Source organism: Crocodylus porosus, unplaced genomic scaffold, assembly GCF_001723895.1.
Source record: "Crocodylus porosus isolate Cpor-Errol unplaced genomic scaffold, CroPor_comp1, whole genome shotgun sequence".
Taxonomy (NCBI): Eukaryota; Metazoa; Chordata; order Crocodylia; family Crocodylidae; genus Crocodylus; species Crocodylus porosus.
The window spans coordinates 40,498,266-40,514,142 of NW_017728951.1; the positions used below are offsets into that span (position 1 = coordinate 40,498,266).

Consider the following 15,877-nt stretch of genomic DNA (forward strand, 5'->3'; position numbering starts at 1 on the left):
CCCTGCACACCCCACACACTATAAAAGAGTAAGACTACATTTTGATCTATTATGCAATCACTTCTACATATACAGCACAAACACATCAAAATCAGGACAAAAATATTTTTTTAAAATTAGTTTAAAATATATGATTATGGGCCTTTGATTTTTAGTATGTTATTTGTTCTCCCTCCCTCCCCCCCTTCTAAGATGACAAACCCTTTTCCCCAAAGGAGTACTTACTGGGGCAAAGAGAGGGACTTCCAGTGGCAAAGACCAGAGGTTAGGGACAGGATTTCCGGTTGACAAGGGGGTGGGGCCCCTGTCAAGAGGCGGGGCTACCTACGCAGCCCTCAACAGCTTGCCAAAACTCGGTAAGTGGCCCTCTGCCCAAAATAATTGCCTGCCCCTGTGCTACGTAGAGAGGCTGCCTCTGCCACAGGTTGACTACCCCTGCCCTAGTATATCTCCCTGATCTTGTCTTGTATGAAAGCTCCAAAAACCTTTTTCTTTTTTGAAGGCACATGCCTCTGGAGGGAAACTGAGGGGAGATGGCATCCCAGATAAGTCAGGAAACCTTCAGGTTCAAAACATGAGGCTCTTCCTTGCTTTTCTGTATTACCCCTGAATACCCTAAATAGTTATGATAGCAAGAAGACAGCTTTCTGCCAGATTTCCAGTAGGTTAGCAGCATGGAAAATGAGCAGCAAGAGAGGGACAAGGCGACAGACAGAAATGCAACCCATAATAGAGAGATACATGTCACAAACAGTAGGCTACAACCCAATTCCAATCAAACACCTTGGGTGGAGAGTACCTCCAAACCCCCACACTGAGACCCTGCCCAGCCTTGAGGAAAACAACAGTAATGCAGCTGCCTTTCAGAGCCATTTTTAATCAAGCAAGAACCTGGCAGGAGCATTGGCTTCAGGTAAATCAGGAACTGCCTGGTGAGGGAGGGAGGTGGCCATGGCCCAGACAGTTATTTGCATTTTAATAGCTTTTCTAAGAAGTGAGGGCTCAGTGATTGCAGCAATGTGAAGGTGATGACCTAGCAATGACAGACCTGGGTTAGATACTGCAGGGCTAGGAAACCACCTGCAGTATGCACCCAGTCTCTTCCTGGACCACTGGAGCACAGAAGAGCTTCCTGAATCAGCTGCATTTATCAAATTCCTCAAGGCACAGGATAGCACCTTAGGGCAGCCCCTGTGTGGCCCACTCTATACAGGCATTGTTTGGACACATTTGTGAGAGCAACAGCCATGATCACACAACCCTATACCACAAGGAGACCAGCTTTATGCTATACTGCTCATTCAGTTACCAAAGGACATAAGCACAAATCACTGCAATTAAAAGTATTTCAAAGGAGTGTCCATCACGATTTCCCTACAGCATTAACCCAGGAGCTCATATGATCATCACCTCCCTCCTCCATCTCCAGGCCATGCACCTGCCTTTGGAAAGTGAGGGCAAGTCGTAGAAAAAGTCAGAAGCTGTTTAAGCCAACCTGTGCAACTAATTAGTGCCAACTCATTAACTGCATTCACTGTGCTGAACATTTCTTCTCCTGTTTCTTATACGCATGGCTCAAGGTAGGCACTATAAGGGGGTATGAGAAAACAAGGGCCTAGTGCCAACTGCAGATGCACAGCAGGGTGCCAAACAATGTCAGCTCACTTATCTCCAGGGGGCCAAGAATGGGTTTCAACCTGTCCAAGAGTCCCCATTAAACCCAGCTTCTCCAGTGAGAAAGGCCAGACCCATACATTCTCTCATGCCTTATAGCAAAGGCAGAATTAGCCTGGGATGAGGAGTAGGGCTACACTGAAGAATATGTGCCCAACACCACCATACAGAAAATGAGGCCACCCTCATTCCCACAAAGCCAGAGATATTTTGAAGAAAAACCAGCATGTGGTATTTTTTGGAACTTACGATTAATGCACGCTTGGGGCAGGTGTCACGCTGAGAGACCTGGTGGCTTATGTCCCCCACAAGGTACAGAACAGACAATGCCCTGTGAACATTTGTCACCATTGGGCTGGACGCAATCACCAGGGCTAAGTACAGACAGTCAAAAAGTTGAAGGCTAAATCATTTCAGTCTTTGCAGGTTAGTCTAAACTGCGCACATTGAACCAATAAGGAAATGAACAGACCTTCACTTCTGATGCAGGAAATGCAGCCACATGCCTGCCGTGGCTCAAGCCAGAAGCTGGGGGATATTAGAGAATGCCTGCCAACCACTGCGAAAGAGAAGGGAAGACAGAAGCCCTACAAGGTATTTCCCCCTCCCCCCAACCCCTGCTCCAGAGGAGGCAGGGCTGGCTGAGCACAAGCCCAGGTTAGCTGGAGGGTGGGGACCCCAGCCTAGGTATGCAAGTGGGGGGGACCTCCCTGCTCAAGTGGTGGGGGGGCAGCTATTGCCAGATTGAGGACAGGGGGTAGGTGGAAGGTAATGGCATTGAATTTGTAAAAGCTTGAACCAGCAAGCATGCAACCTCAAGCACAAGACAGAACAACCAAAAACCTTCACCTAAGCTAAGATACAGCCCAGTAAAACACAGTGGGAACACACACAGCTTAGTCTAACTTAAAATGGAATGTAATAAACCAAAAAGACAAAAGAAAGCCTAGCGTGAATGTTACTTAATCTGGAGGGCAGACTGTTTCCTTACAGCAGGAATTTACAAAGTTCTTGCTTAACGTATTCCAGTCTCCCATCTTTTACAGGTTTTGCTTTATAATGCAAATGTAGTTCTCTGCTTTCTTTGGTGTCACTAGCTCAAGCTGCCTGCAACCCTCTCCTGTTCCTCTGTCTCTAGCACATACATGTGATGATTGTGCCAGGTCTTTGCCAACACATCCCACCTCACTGTCTAGTCCTGCAGGGATTGATGCCAGCACACTGAACTGGGGAAGGGGGGATTAAAGCCCCTCCCAGACCCCATCCAGGGTTTGCCTTGGGATGGGAGGCAGTCCCTCTCAGGCTGTTGCCTGCCTGTGCCCCACACCCTCCTTCAGCAGAGAGCAGGGGATGTGGGCAGCACACTGAGCTGGGGCTTGGGGGATTAAAGCCCCTCCCAGACCCCAGACCCAGCTGGGGTTTGCCTGGGGGGACAGTTCCTCTCTGCCTGTTGCCCTGCCCTGCCCCACACCCCCACCAGGCAGACCCAGGTATGGTCCCCAGCCAGGTTTCCCCACTCCCCCACAAGCCAGCTCTCACTGCTCCAGCTATAGAGCACAGGGGCAGGGCCAGCCCTGCACAGCCCAGCCCAGGGCCCCAAAGCATGCTGGGATGCTGGGAGACTCTGATTTAACTTGAGCAAGGAAAGGGTCTGGGACAGAAGTTCCATAAGCCAGTTTGACCTCAATCAGTTAAGTCTGGTGCTACATTCAACCAGATTTATCTTAAACCAGTTTTAGCCATTTTGAAACTGGTTTATGTGAACTGAACTTCTGTTCTGTTACAAGTTTAAACCAGTTTCTGATCACTTAAATGGGCTTATGTGTAACTTGTCCCTACCCCTTCCATGCCAGGTCAGAGATGCATACCTGCAGTTCATCAGGAATTAGATTTGAGACCTTTGCCTTGTTACACACAGGACACTGCAGCACTCAGTGCCCCAAAACATTGGTGTTACACAAGAGGTGGGGCAGGCACTGTGGAAGATGCCCTGTGCCACATGGTTGTACCTCCATTGATAACTAACTTAGATGTGAAAAGCTTCACATTCTTTTAGCATCTCCAGAGGCTTGCAGGCCTCTTTACTTTTTTCTGTTCTACTGCAAGGCAGCTCCAGCTCCTCAAGTTTTCTGTGAAGGTGAGCAAGAAGAGACAGAGGCTAAGAGGCTTAACATTCCTCTGCACTGAGGGGGATTTAAAGCCTGGCTTGGGTTACTATGACAACACATCTGTCAGCTGATAAATCCTAAACAACCCGGTTTCACAGCAGGCAATTCTATTGTTTACAGAGAGGGACCCCAGGGAAGAGGTGGGGCTGAGGGAGCCCAGAAACTCTGAGACTATGGAGCGTTTGTCAGATTGCTTTCTTGGCAGCTTTGCTGTTAATGATGTGCTAGACCTTGTGCTGACCCTTGGTCCTTCCTTACGGCTCGCTCAGGAAGCAGCACAATGTAGGTTCAGATTGACATCATTTTCCCCCTTACATGGGGTAAGGGAGATGGTGGGAGTTAAACAAAGGCTGCAGAGGAAATGCCTTTAATAAACTGCATGTCAAATTTTTCCTAGGGTATTAACACAAATAGGTGAGGGGGCCCTAGTCATGTGAGGTAATACATGCATGGAAAGGGATATGGTACTTCTAACAGCAGTAACAGGATGAAGGAAGTGTGGGGACTGGCAGTCAGGAGACTTTGGTTGTATTCCCAGTCATGCTGCCCACTTGGTTCTCAACATGCATTTGGTTTCACTCTGTCTGAGTTTCCCCCTCTGCAAATGGGACAAAAGTGAGGCCGCATCTCACTCCATAGTAGTAGTGTGACAGTTCATCTGTCAAGTGCTTTTGGGAGGGAAGGTGCTGGAGAAAGGCAAAATAAGATATCAGCTAAGACAGGGCTGTTCAACTGGTGCCCTGCAAGGGGTTAACATGCAGCCCATGGGCTCCTGCCTAACTGCCACTCTGCCCATTGCTCTTGCAGCAGAGGTGGTGGCTTGTGACCAGGTCTCCAAGTTCCCACTTCTTTTTCTAGCTTCTTGGTACCTGGCCCTGCTCCTGGTGTGGCCAGAGGGGACCAGGCTGCCTGTGCTATGTGCCCTCACTAAAGGAGGGAGCTGGGCTGCCTGCATTACAATGTGGGTAGCCCATGTGTGGGTCAGCAGCTGGACAGAGCCATGAACATGGCAGAGGGGAGCTACGTGTGTGGTCAGGGGTGCAGAATCCTTGGTACATGGCCCCCAGGTCTGCAACCTATTCTGCATGCAGCCCCCAGCTGCCCAGAAACTAGACTGCCCTGAGCTGAAATACAAAGTGATCACACACTTGTAAGCAGCCCCTCAGCTTCCTGCGCTTAGGAAATGCCAGTTACTTTCATGGCACTGGCCTCAGCCTGCCGCAGTAGACTTAGAGCTTGTTCCTCACCTATCCTCAAGGAAGCGTAAGCACAAAATCCTTTTCCCCTACCCATTCCTCAGGTAGTTCTGAGTATCACAAACTGGAATCCTTCAGTCATCTCCACCCTGAGAGAGTCCTGCCCTTTAATTGATTAAGAGTCCCTCCCTGGACTTTAACAAGGAGCACAGCAAGGCTAGCACAAGGAGAAAGAGATGGGACTTAGTCTCCCGTTTCAGAAAGGAGCTGTTCTCACTGCTGCTCACCTGTCACCCCAGTCAAATTTGGACCTATCTTCTGCTTGCTCTGGTAGACAAGGACTCTGGACTACAGATGTCATTCCAGTTTTTAACTTAGCCCCACCAATCAGCAGTGACCCAAATGATGGACACCTAATTCCAACTCCCCAACTCATGGACACTATCAAAAATGGTATTTAAATTCCCTCACTTGGACCTGCAATGGGTTGCCTCTCACAACTGGAGCTTAAAAACCTCTGATGACCCTATATATTTACTGTAAAGCACATACTGGAAGTAAGTAAAAGAAAAATTACCAGTCTGGTGTGACAGAACTAAAAAAGCTCACATATTTCCACTGCTGGTTTGGCAGAAGCATTTACAATCGTGATGAACTCAGACAAGCTGGTGCACAGATGATATCCCCCTTAACTGGGGGGGTTAGGAATTCTAGTGTGGGGTGAGGAGTTACAGCCTATCTTGTTTAGCTTGCTATTTGAACTGCTAACTCTTTTCTCTATGGTATGATGCTCTTGACATCAGAGTTGCGTAGCTGAGCTGTCCTTTATGGGCTCAGCTCATATTAGGCACACAATGTTTCACTTCATACAGCTTACAGTGATTTTTACTGGTTAGCACAAATCTTGAACCTCCCCCAAGGCTGTACTAAAAAAAGGAGAAAAAAGCAGCAACAGAGAAATGGCAGCTTGAAAGCAGACAGGGGGAATGTCCTCCATACTGGGGGATGGAGAAGCAGCAGCGTCAAGTCAGACAGGAAAGTGTATGTTGAAGAAATACACGCACAAAAACAGAAGGGAGAAATGCAGAGGGCCTCAGACTGGCTCTGAGAGTCAGACAGTGCTAGCGAGGACAGAGAGTGGTCATTTTTGGCTCTCTCCCGAAGCTGAAATCAGGGTGACAATTGCTAAATACTCTGAATTTAGGATAGGCCAACCTCTAGGATAGTGTGTCTAGTGCCCAGATGCCCCAACCTTGCTGACAACCATCCTTGGAGAACTGCTGAAATTCTTTTTTTTCTGTCCATCTTTACCAGAGTTGCCCTACGAACTAAAATTTAGGTCATCTGTAGTTCTAGTCCAGGAGGCCTAACCTTCTGGCCCTGTGTACCGAATGAGTGGTTCAGGGCCAATCTGCAGGTGGGACTGGACCCTGCACCCCAGGATCAGGCCTGCATGCCCCAATCTGAACCAAACCACCCCCACCTGGTCCCATGTACCAAGATCAGGGCCCCAGGACTTTGCACCACCTCTGCTGGGCTCCATGTGTCAGGATCAGCTCCCCTGCTGCTCTCTGTGCTTGATCTAGCATGCAGGGCCCAGGCCTGTGGGAAGCTCTGCAGGTGGAATGACAAGACACTAGAGGCCAGATCTGGCCTGCAGGCTGGGGTTAAGCACCCTAAATCTACTCTTATCCTCGCTAACAAGGAGTGCTCGCTGACAGACTACATGATTTTTGCAGGTTACTAACCTCTAAAGGGTCACAATGGCAAAACATTAAGCTCTTGACCTCTCTCTCATTCTCCACAGCCCCTTCAGGCCACCTACAGCTGATTAATGTATGACCAAAGGACATGTACAGTCTTCTTCCATTAGCTATTCTCTCTGGGGTTGTGGACCCCCTTGAATAGGGATCTGTGAATTAAAGTGGCCTCAGTACAACAGTAAAGCCATCTTTGGGATTTGAAACAACATTCCGTCCCCAAACTGTCCCCCCTGCCCAGAGTTATTTAAGCTGCAGGATAAGGAACTGTACGTTGAGATAATGTCCTTGAAATAGCTTTCATGTAAAAGCCCAAACAAAACACCAGCTGTTTTTTCACTGTTAGATCCCATCCTCCACTCCCCACAGCAAGAGGCCATCAACAAATCCATGTAGTTTTTTTTCCCCTTTAAAATAATAAAAAATCATTAACCTCTCCTGGCTCTACAATGAGAGACCCTCGTTTAAGTGGATAAATCTGGGCTTTACCAGCTTTGTCTCAGATTCTCCATTTACTGATTAGAGATTATTTCTCCATTTCATCCCATTAAAACCCACAATGAAACATCTCATGGAATTATCTGGTTTGGGTTGGTCAGACCAACTGTCTCCTCTTTCTCACCATATTGCTGCTCTCTACAGATAAGAGCATCTTCCAACTTTTCCCAGTTCTAGAGAGACTGTCCTGCTTGGGACCAGGGCAGGGTTCAAGTGATTTCACTGAGGACATCTGAATGTCCCCAAACTTAGGGTTACTATGACCAATTGTGAAAATGGCTTAAATATTTGGTATTAATATTACAGATGTCTCTGATCAATTGCTTTTGTACCTGTAATGGTGTCCATGAACAGAGTTAAGTCAAAGAAGACTACATGAGAGTAAAAAAAACTAAGCAGGGAATGTAAAACAGTGACACAAGATAAGCAGCCATTGGTAGGCAAGCCTCAAAGGAGTGTTCAGATAACAGAGGCTGGCACTGTCCAGGCTAGGATGGGGTTCCTTTCCCAAAGCTATACCCCCAATTGAAAATAGGGCCTAAAACTTCAAAAAACCCTGGGTGGGAGAGGCTGCCCAAGGTGCTTCAGTAAGAGTGGGCAAGCGGGGAAGAGTCACATCCCAGAGGCAGAGAAGCAGGCTGCAAACCATACGGTGGGTCTTCCTAACTCAGTGATGAAAAGCAAGCTGGACCCACTTTGGCTGTGAAGAGCAAGCCCAGTGAAGGTAAGAGAATACACATGTACAGCTCTTTTCTGCTTTATACCTAGGTCCAGTGTGCACTATGCTGTTGGGGAGGGAATAAAGTATACCTTGTTTTGAACAAGTTATTTTTTAATTGCTTTAGCTGGCTGTTAGCACAGGCTCCTCAAAAGGAATCTTTACAAAGCCTAATCTCAATTGGACTTGCTGATGTGGTCTCAGCTGGTATTAAGGGGATGGATTCAGGTCCTGATCTGAGAACTGCAGGATTCTGCCCCTGGTGAGATAAAGCATAGGGTGCATTTGGTGAGATAGTGAGATGGGTCAGCAGTGCCACTAGTCTGAGAACCTTGACATTCTGGTGGTGGCACATATGTACATACGACAAGATGACAGTACTAAACTTGACAAATGTCAGCAAAGGTTAAGCAGGAGGGAATATGGTCTGTGCTCTTATGTGGTGGAAAGGACAGGTAAAAAAAAATGAGTTATGCACAGCTGTCTAACAATGTGGAGAGAAAAGGGGTCAGGCACCAAAGAGTTAAACAAGACCAATGTGGAGAGAAAAGGGGTTGGGCACCAAAGAGCTAAACAAGACAAGTGGCAAGCAAATGCTTGATCCATGTCCTGATGAGGACTCAGCACTGGAGCTCAGTTTATCTGCAGATGTCAGGAGACAGAGTTATGAAAGAACCATATCTAAGGAGGTCCAAAGACTGTCTGAGGAGGTGAAATGCCCAGAGATCATAGAATCATAAAAGTTAGGGTTGGAAGGGGCCTCAGGAGGTCATTTAGTCCAAACCCCTGCACAAAGCAGGACCATCCCCAACTACATCATTCCAACCAAAGTTTATCTAGCTCTCTCTTAAAACCCTTCAAGGATGGAGGGTCCAGAACCAATATGGGTAGCCTGTTCCAGTGCTTTATTATCCTCCAAGGGAGAAAGTTTTTCCTAATATGTAATCTGAACTTCCTGCACTGAAACTTGAGACCATTACTCCTTGTTCTGTCATCTGCTACCACTGAGAACAGCCTAGCTCCATCCTTTTTGGAACCACCCTTCAGGTAGTTTAAGGCTGATATTAAATCTCCCTTCAGATGTGGGCAAGAACAATATATCTCTAGGGAGGGCACTTGGGGTACAGTTATCAGCCAGAGCCCAGACTCCAGCTGAGACCCTAAATGAAGAGCCATAGGGGAAAAACCATAGCAAGAAGCAAAAAGATTTTATGTGGGTAAAGAGAAGTAGGAGGCAGTATCAAAGGCTTGCAGACAAGGACAGACAACTTCATATTCTGGAGATCAAGAGACAAAAGGTCAGGAGGCCCTGTGGAACAATGAGCAGGAACACAGACACTAAATCCCAGAGGAAGACAGGGAGGTTCACCTCCCTGACTTGGAAAAAGCAGATGATTTCAGTAAGATCCCCTTGGCAGATGGGCTCTACAGTCTCACCCTTCTTCACTGGGGCCAAAGGAAGCTACAGCCATATGGATAGGACAGATGACTGTACACCCCAAACAACTATGCAAATATCATCTTGCACTTTAAGAGGGGTGGTCCTACCCAGTTCCCAGGGTGGACGGGAAGGTGAGAAGTTACTGGGAAGACATTCAGGTGGGGGCAGGGCCTAATCCTAAGTACAAACCTCAAGGCATTAGTTGACAAGAGTGCACGGATCACTTGAACCCCCCATGTGCAGTCTGTTATTGATATCTAGAAAAAGCTGTGACAGATGTAAAATGGTTTGGTAGGGATTTATATACACTGACCCTGTAATGGTGATACTATGTGAGATGTGGGCAAGCAGGGATTCTTCCTGTATGACTATTTGGTTTACAGTCCTGTGTGACTGTATGGGAGTTTGAAATCCCAGGAGTAAAAGATACTCCAAGGGGAAAGAGGGACAGAATGAAATTCCCTAAAATACTGGAAATTCTTCCTCAGCTCTTGCCCAGGAGTGGGGAGTGGGGTAGGAGAGATGTGATGAGTTGGGAAAACATTCATAGGGTTTTTTTTCTGTTTTACTATTTCACATAACTGTCTCCTTGCCCAGTACTGCACTGCTGTCTGTTTGTGAACACACAGTTAAGTCAATGGAGGCTTCAAGAGAGAACCGAGCATTGAAAATGAAACAGGGACACATAAGCAGCCTCAGGTAGGCAGCTTTAAAGGAGTTCAGATAAAAATGTCTGGCTCTGTCCAAGCCAGGATGGGGTTCCTTCCCCAAAGCTATACTACTAAGACTAAAACCTCAAAAGGCCTTAGTGAGTGAGTGGGAGGAAAAACTGGGTGTTGGGGTTGAGTGGGGGCATGTAATGTCCCAACATTCAATGTTCCATTTTGAGCTGAGCAGCTGCACCCTATATTAAAGATGAAAAAGTATGCAGCTAGCTTCTCTGTTTCATGCAGATTTGGGGCAATCCTGGGGCTGCTGGTTGTTCATCAGAGCAGCCCCAGATTGGACAAAGGGACTCTGTTTTGACACCCTTGGGCTATTCTAGCAAGCTTTACCTCTACATCCGACACTTTCATGCGAGTGCCCTCTTTGCCCACAAATATATCATCGATGTCGACAAGGATATAGCGGTCAAGTGTCAGACAGAGGCGCTTGCCAGTCAGGTAGGCAATGGCATCTACAAAGATGAGCTTATGCAACCAGAAGTTGAGGTTATTGCCAAACAGGACCCGTTGAATCCCATCATGCAGCCCCAAGTCCTGCACCACAGTGGCATGCAGTGCTTTGTGGGTGGCCAGATGAGGAATGGACTCTGATGACTTTGTGCTGGCCAACAGCACGGGCTCATAGGTGCTGTGGTTTGACTGGAACACCGTCCAGTCATCACCAGGCAGTGGTCCCTGCTCTACCTCATTAGCTCGGGTGACATAGAGCAGGGGAGCACTGGGGTTGATGTGATAGTCCCGCAGTCCCAGGTTGGAATGTAGGAAGAGGGGGAAACCCTTTAGCTGAGCACTGAGCAGGCTGTTCTCATTGGCTTTGAAGAAGCCGATAATCCCTACTCCATACTCCACACAGTATTTGTCCAGCAACTCTCGGTTCCAAGCATCTAGGTTCACATATTTAAGGACATTCTCATAGATTATGAGAGCATAGCGGCCCCTGTCCTTGTCCGTCAGGGTAGGCATGTCCCCCTTGCCAGGGGCAATCTCTGTCCTGTATTTAAATCGGCTGGATTCCAGGATGGCCACAATTTCCTGCCCCAGCTGAGAGTAAATGCTTTCCACGAAGACGAGCACCACAGGATCTGTGCGCGAGATGTCAACGGATTTGGTGAGTCTCCAGCTGGCTTGGGGAGGGATCAGGACCCTGTGCTGGTTGCTGCAGTCACTGAAGGGCAGGGGCGGTGGTTCTTTGATCTTGGGACTGTTAGTGACATAATAGGCCAGGAAGCACATGGAGACCAGGCTAAAGGCAATGAGCAGCAGAATCAGTCTGTGGAGCTCCAGCTGTCGCACATGCCGCACCACTTTCCACAGCTGAATCATGGTGAGGCGGGCAGCCCACCCCCTCTTCAAGCGTTGCTCCCAAGTTGCCCTTGAGGTCTCCAGTATTCTTGCAGCAGCACCCAGAGGTGGCTTGCAAAGAAACAGTTCCTGCAGAGAGAGGCAAAGCTAAAGCGAGCAGCTATGAGACTAGACACCCAGGGATCTGCCATTTATGTCAAGTAACCATGGCTCTCAATTCCCATTGCTCCTCTGCACACTGCCTCAGGAGGAGGGCAGTGCTATGGAATGCCTGTGTACGGGAGCAAATCAGCTTGCCATCCTGTGCACCAGGGCGTGGAGCTCAGCCTTGCCACGAATCCTGCTGGGCAGCCTTGCTCTCAGCCAGCTGCTTGTCATTCACATGACGCCTCCTGTCTGCACCCTGCAATTGAAAAAGAAAAAGTCACTTCTGAACACAGCTCTCAGTGTCTCAGCAGGGACCAGGCACTCAAAATGGCAGGTGTGAATAGCACAGAGGCAGGGAATGGCTGTGCACTTGCCAGTGAGCAGTCATAACCAGGTCCTGCCTTCCCAGGCAGGATTCTCGCTTGCCTCCCACCTTTTATGCCATTGAGGGAACTGAATACAAGGCAGAAATCCCCTTCCACCCAGTTCACTCTCTCAAAAACAATAGCACTATCACATTAGTTTCACACTCCCTTTTACAACCCACTCTCATAACAACCAACATAGGAAGTGCTCCCCAACATGGGAAGGGCATGCAATCATTGCCCACTCCTCCCATGTTTTTGGGACACTGCTGTTCTGATTCCTATGGGGTTTTCTTCTCGGTTCCAACTAGGTCTCCCAACTTCCTGACCCTTACAATGATGCCATCCTGATAGCCACAATTAGTACACCATGCCTTGTGTGGCTTCCCTGATGGCTTTGGGAGCCTCTGCATCTCCTGAGCTCTCAGAACAAAGCCTTCTAGGTTCCTGAGGAAGATCACCACTTGAAGGACTGGGCCTACATGCCACATGTGCCCTAAGCCAGAGAAGGCAGAGGCAGTTTCATACAGGAGGCATATGCAGAGCAGTGATGCCTTTTCCCAGGCTAGCTGTGCAGGTGAAAGATGCCTAACCAATGAGTTAAGAGCCCCTAGGGGCAGCAGCTCTGCAAACTTGCCCACGGTACCAATAGGCCTTAACTACTCACCTGTGAGTGGCAGATACTTCTAAGGATGTGACGGGAGCTCAGCCCATCTCTTCTGAGCTTGCTAAGCAGTGCCAACTGAATAAGTGTTTATAATGGTGAAAACACCTATGACACCTTCCTCTTAATTTCACATACGCCACCGAGGAGCACCAGGGTGTTGCTCAGCCATTAGCAATCTGCAGTGGTTTTGGCTGGTGCCTTAGAGATGAAAGCTCAATGTCTTGTTACCAACTCAACAACTTTTCTCCTGCTTTTATATTAGCAGCACTGTTTCAACCACTGACAAACATCAGTCCCTCCAAAAGGCAAACACTAGGCAAGGTACTACTGGACTTTTGTCCCTGCCTCCCTCTTTTCAGTCTTTTTGCTCTGCTTGCTATTATTATCCTGATATATGAGACTGGCCCCTGTTTCAAAAATCACTGCTTTGATTTGCTTCTCCTAGTCAGAAATGCAATGACCGAATGTGATGGCTAACAGCCTTTTCAAGCCATGTGCCTGTGTTGGGACCAGGCAGCTGGGAGCTGTGCCCACACTGCCACTGCTTCTCTCAGTCCCCAGCTTGTCCGCTGGGGTGTGGGCATAGCTTCCAGCTAGTGGGGAGCTGCAGCCTCACTGTTGTTCCATCTACGTTGCAGCTGGGAGGCTGAGAGTGTGAGGGGAGGAAGATGCAGCAGCAGCAGAGCCAGCTGCCTGGCTATGATGCAGCTCCTCCTCAGCTGGAAGCTGAGCCCACACTGCAGCCAGGGAAAGGCTTGACAGTGGGAAGAAGCAGCAGTGGCAGCAAGAGCACAGCTGGAGGTTGGCCAGCCCTGCTGTAGTTCCTCACTGCTTAGCCCTGGATGGGCATAGGCAAGGCCCTTGTGCTCTGCAAGCCAGATCCAGCCAGCAGATCATGTTACTTATCCCTGACCTAATGCAAAACTGGCTGTGGTTTCAAAGGCACTTGGCACATGTGACAGACATGCTTACTGGAGAGCACATAGGTGCACACTCCTAAGGCAGCTGCTGGGCTGGTACAAGGGGCATGTCACCATGCCCCATGGCAAGTCAGTCACATGTTCACAACAAGCTGGTTTAAAATGCTTTTTAAAAACAAACAAATAAACCTGGAGCACAAACAGTGCCCATGCCACACCCATATCTTCTTGATGCCCAACCAGTGGCATTGCTTGTCAGAGCTGCTCATCAGCAACAGCATGAGAAACTGAAGTACTACCAGCATGAATGATTCAGCACCTTTTCTCCCTGCCCCTACTTCTCAGCCTTTTTGTCTTGATTGTTATTATTCTGATGTACAAATACTCTGATGAGCCCAATTTTTCTCTGAGAGTGAAGCAGACATAGGATCTACATATGAGAATTAGGGGCTCTAAAAAAAGCCAAACTCTAGAAGAGAAACTGCTTGCAAAATGCAGCTGCTGGTTTTGTAACATGTATTCATTACTAAACAGGAAAAAATGCTTGAGTCAGGAAAAAGATCAATTCACAAATGAGGCCAGTCAAACTCTACAGGTTCCCCACCAATTGACTTCAAATTCTTGGCACAGCCTAAAGCAGAGAATAAATCAGAGAGGCTTCTATAAATAAACAGCACTGTTACCTTGTACCCCAAGGGGAGTAGAGGTGGGGAGCACACAGGTGACTCATGTCAGAAAGCCCAGAACATCAGTGTGATCCTAGGTTCCCAGCTCAACAGGGCAGGGACTAACTATGTTCATTGCATGTGTTTCTGCAGTGCCTAACACAATGATGCTGCAACACTGATGAGTACCTCAGTAGCTATTGCAATATAAGTTCATGGTATTAAAAACAGATGGAGAAACTAAAGGATGGGGTAAGGCCAAATAGCAAGGTCATGGAAGAGTCAAGACAAAAAGATTCAAGGTTGGGATTTCAGCTGGCAGTTGTAAAGCAGGAATTAGAGCTTTTTACTGATAGAATACCTGGATTCTGAAGTTTAGCCAGCCAGTGAAGATGTTGTATTCTCTGCAACACTGATCATTTTATAAAGGGTGGAGTTTAGATTTTTTTTTGTCCTTTTACTGAGGATGGTTCAAGGAGAGTGGGCTCATAAATAATCACCAAAGGCATTATGTCAACATGCTGAAAAACAGCTGCTGATGTTGAGTGCCTAACTTAAGGCATTGCTGGACCAAGAGCAAAAAATGCAGATCACAGCCGTTCCAGCTGGACCACACAAAGCCTGGAGGGGTTCAGAACTTTTGAAAATCAAGCTCTAACTCTCTCAAAGTTGGGAACTGAAAAATGTAACACCAAAAATCATTGGCCATGGTTTGAAAGAGGCAGCATTCAAGACCAGCGAATATCAGTTGCACAGTAACAGCAGTATGCTATGATTTCCACATGAAGGGAGTTCCCTGTACTGCTCCTGGGTCTACCAGGCATGCATGACCCTGATGTCAATAGGCATTAAACTGCTATGAGAGATCTGCTTCCTTCTATCTCCACATAACAAATCCACAGCAAAAGCCCACTCAAGTTCTTGAATACTTGATTCTTCCAGTGAGAATGGCAGGTTGAGGACTCTAAGCCAACTGCATAACAAAGCAGCTCACCCTTTCCTCAGCTCACTCCTGACTAGGCTACAGGGAACACCAGCATTGCCTAAGAGGTTTGAGCATTGCCTAAGGGGTTCTTCTTGCAAGGACAGGTTTAAAAGGAGGTATTTTCAAGGAGCATTTGGGCTATACACAAAGGTTACCAAAATACATGCTTACTGGTCAGAATCTGCAATCTTAACTGCAGAGCAGGGTGTTATGGCCTGCAGTCTGGATCCAGCCTATGAAGCCCTATCATATGGCCCCAGGTGCTGCCTGTGGGTCTTGAGTGGACCCAAAGGGCAAGATGCACCAGATGGTCCCAAGCACCACATGCGGTCCCCCCCGTTACAGCTTACATCCAATCCATGCCTGATCCCATGCATATGTTGGAGTGACCAAAGCAGGCATCCCATGCAGTGCAGTCCCAAAGCACTGTGGTCCTGGATCAATTGCTCTGGGACATGCAATGAACATGGCGCCTACTCTGGGATGCATGGTCCCAGAGCAGTGATTTAAGACTGCACAGTATTTCATAGATTTCATAGACATTAGGGCTGGAAGGGACCTCAGGAGATCATCGAGTCCAGCCCCCTGCCCAAAGGGCAGGAAGTCAGCTGGGGTCATAGGATCCCAGCAAGATAAGCATCCAATT

At 47.9% G+C, this 15,877-nt stretch overlaps 1 protein-coding gene across 5 annotated transcripts in view; it reads right to left on the reverse strand.

Moving 5' to 3' along the window:
- Window positions 1-15,877, reverse strand: part of NDST2 (N-deacetylase and N-sulfotransferase 2) — a 242,766-nt gene that overhangs the window by 22,897 nt on the left and 203,992 nt on the right. For all 5 annotated transcript variants that reach the window (XM_019555957.1, XM_019555955.1, XM_019555956.1 and 2 more), the window contains one exon: window positions 10,511-11,885. In XM_019555957.1, coding sequence (XP_019411502.1) covers window positions 10,511-11,503 — 993 coding nt within the window. In that variant the 5' untranslated portion in view covers window positions 11,504-11,885. The remainder of the gene's footprint in view (window positions 1-10,510; window positions 11,886-15,877) is intronic.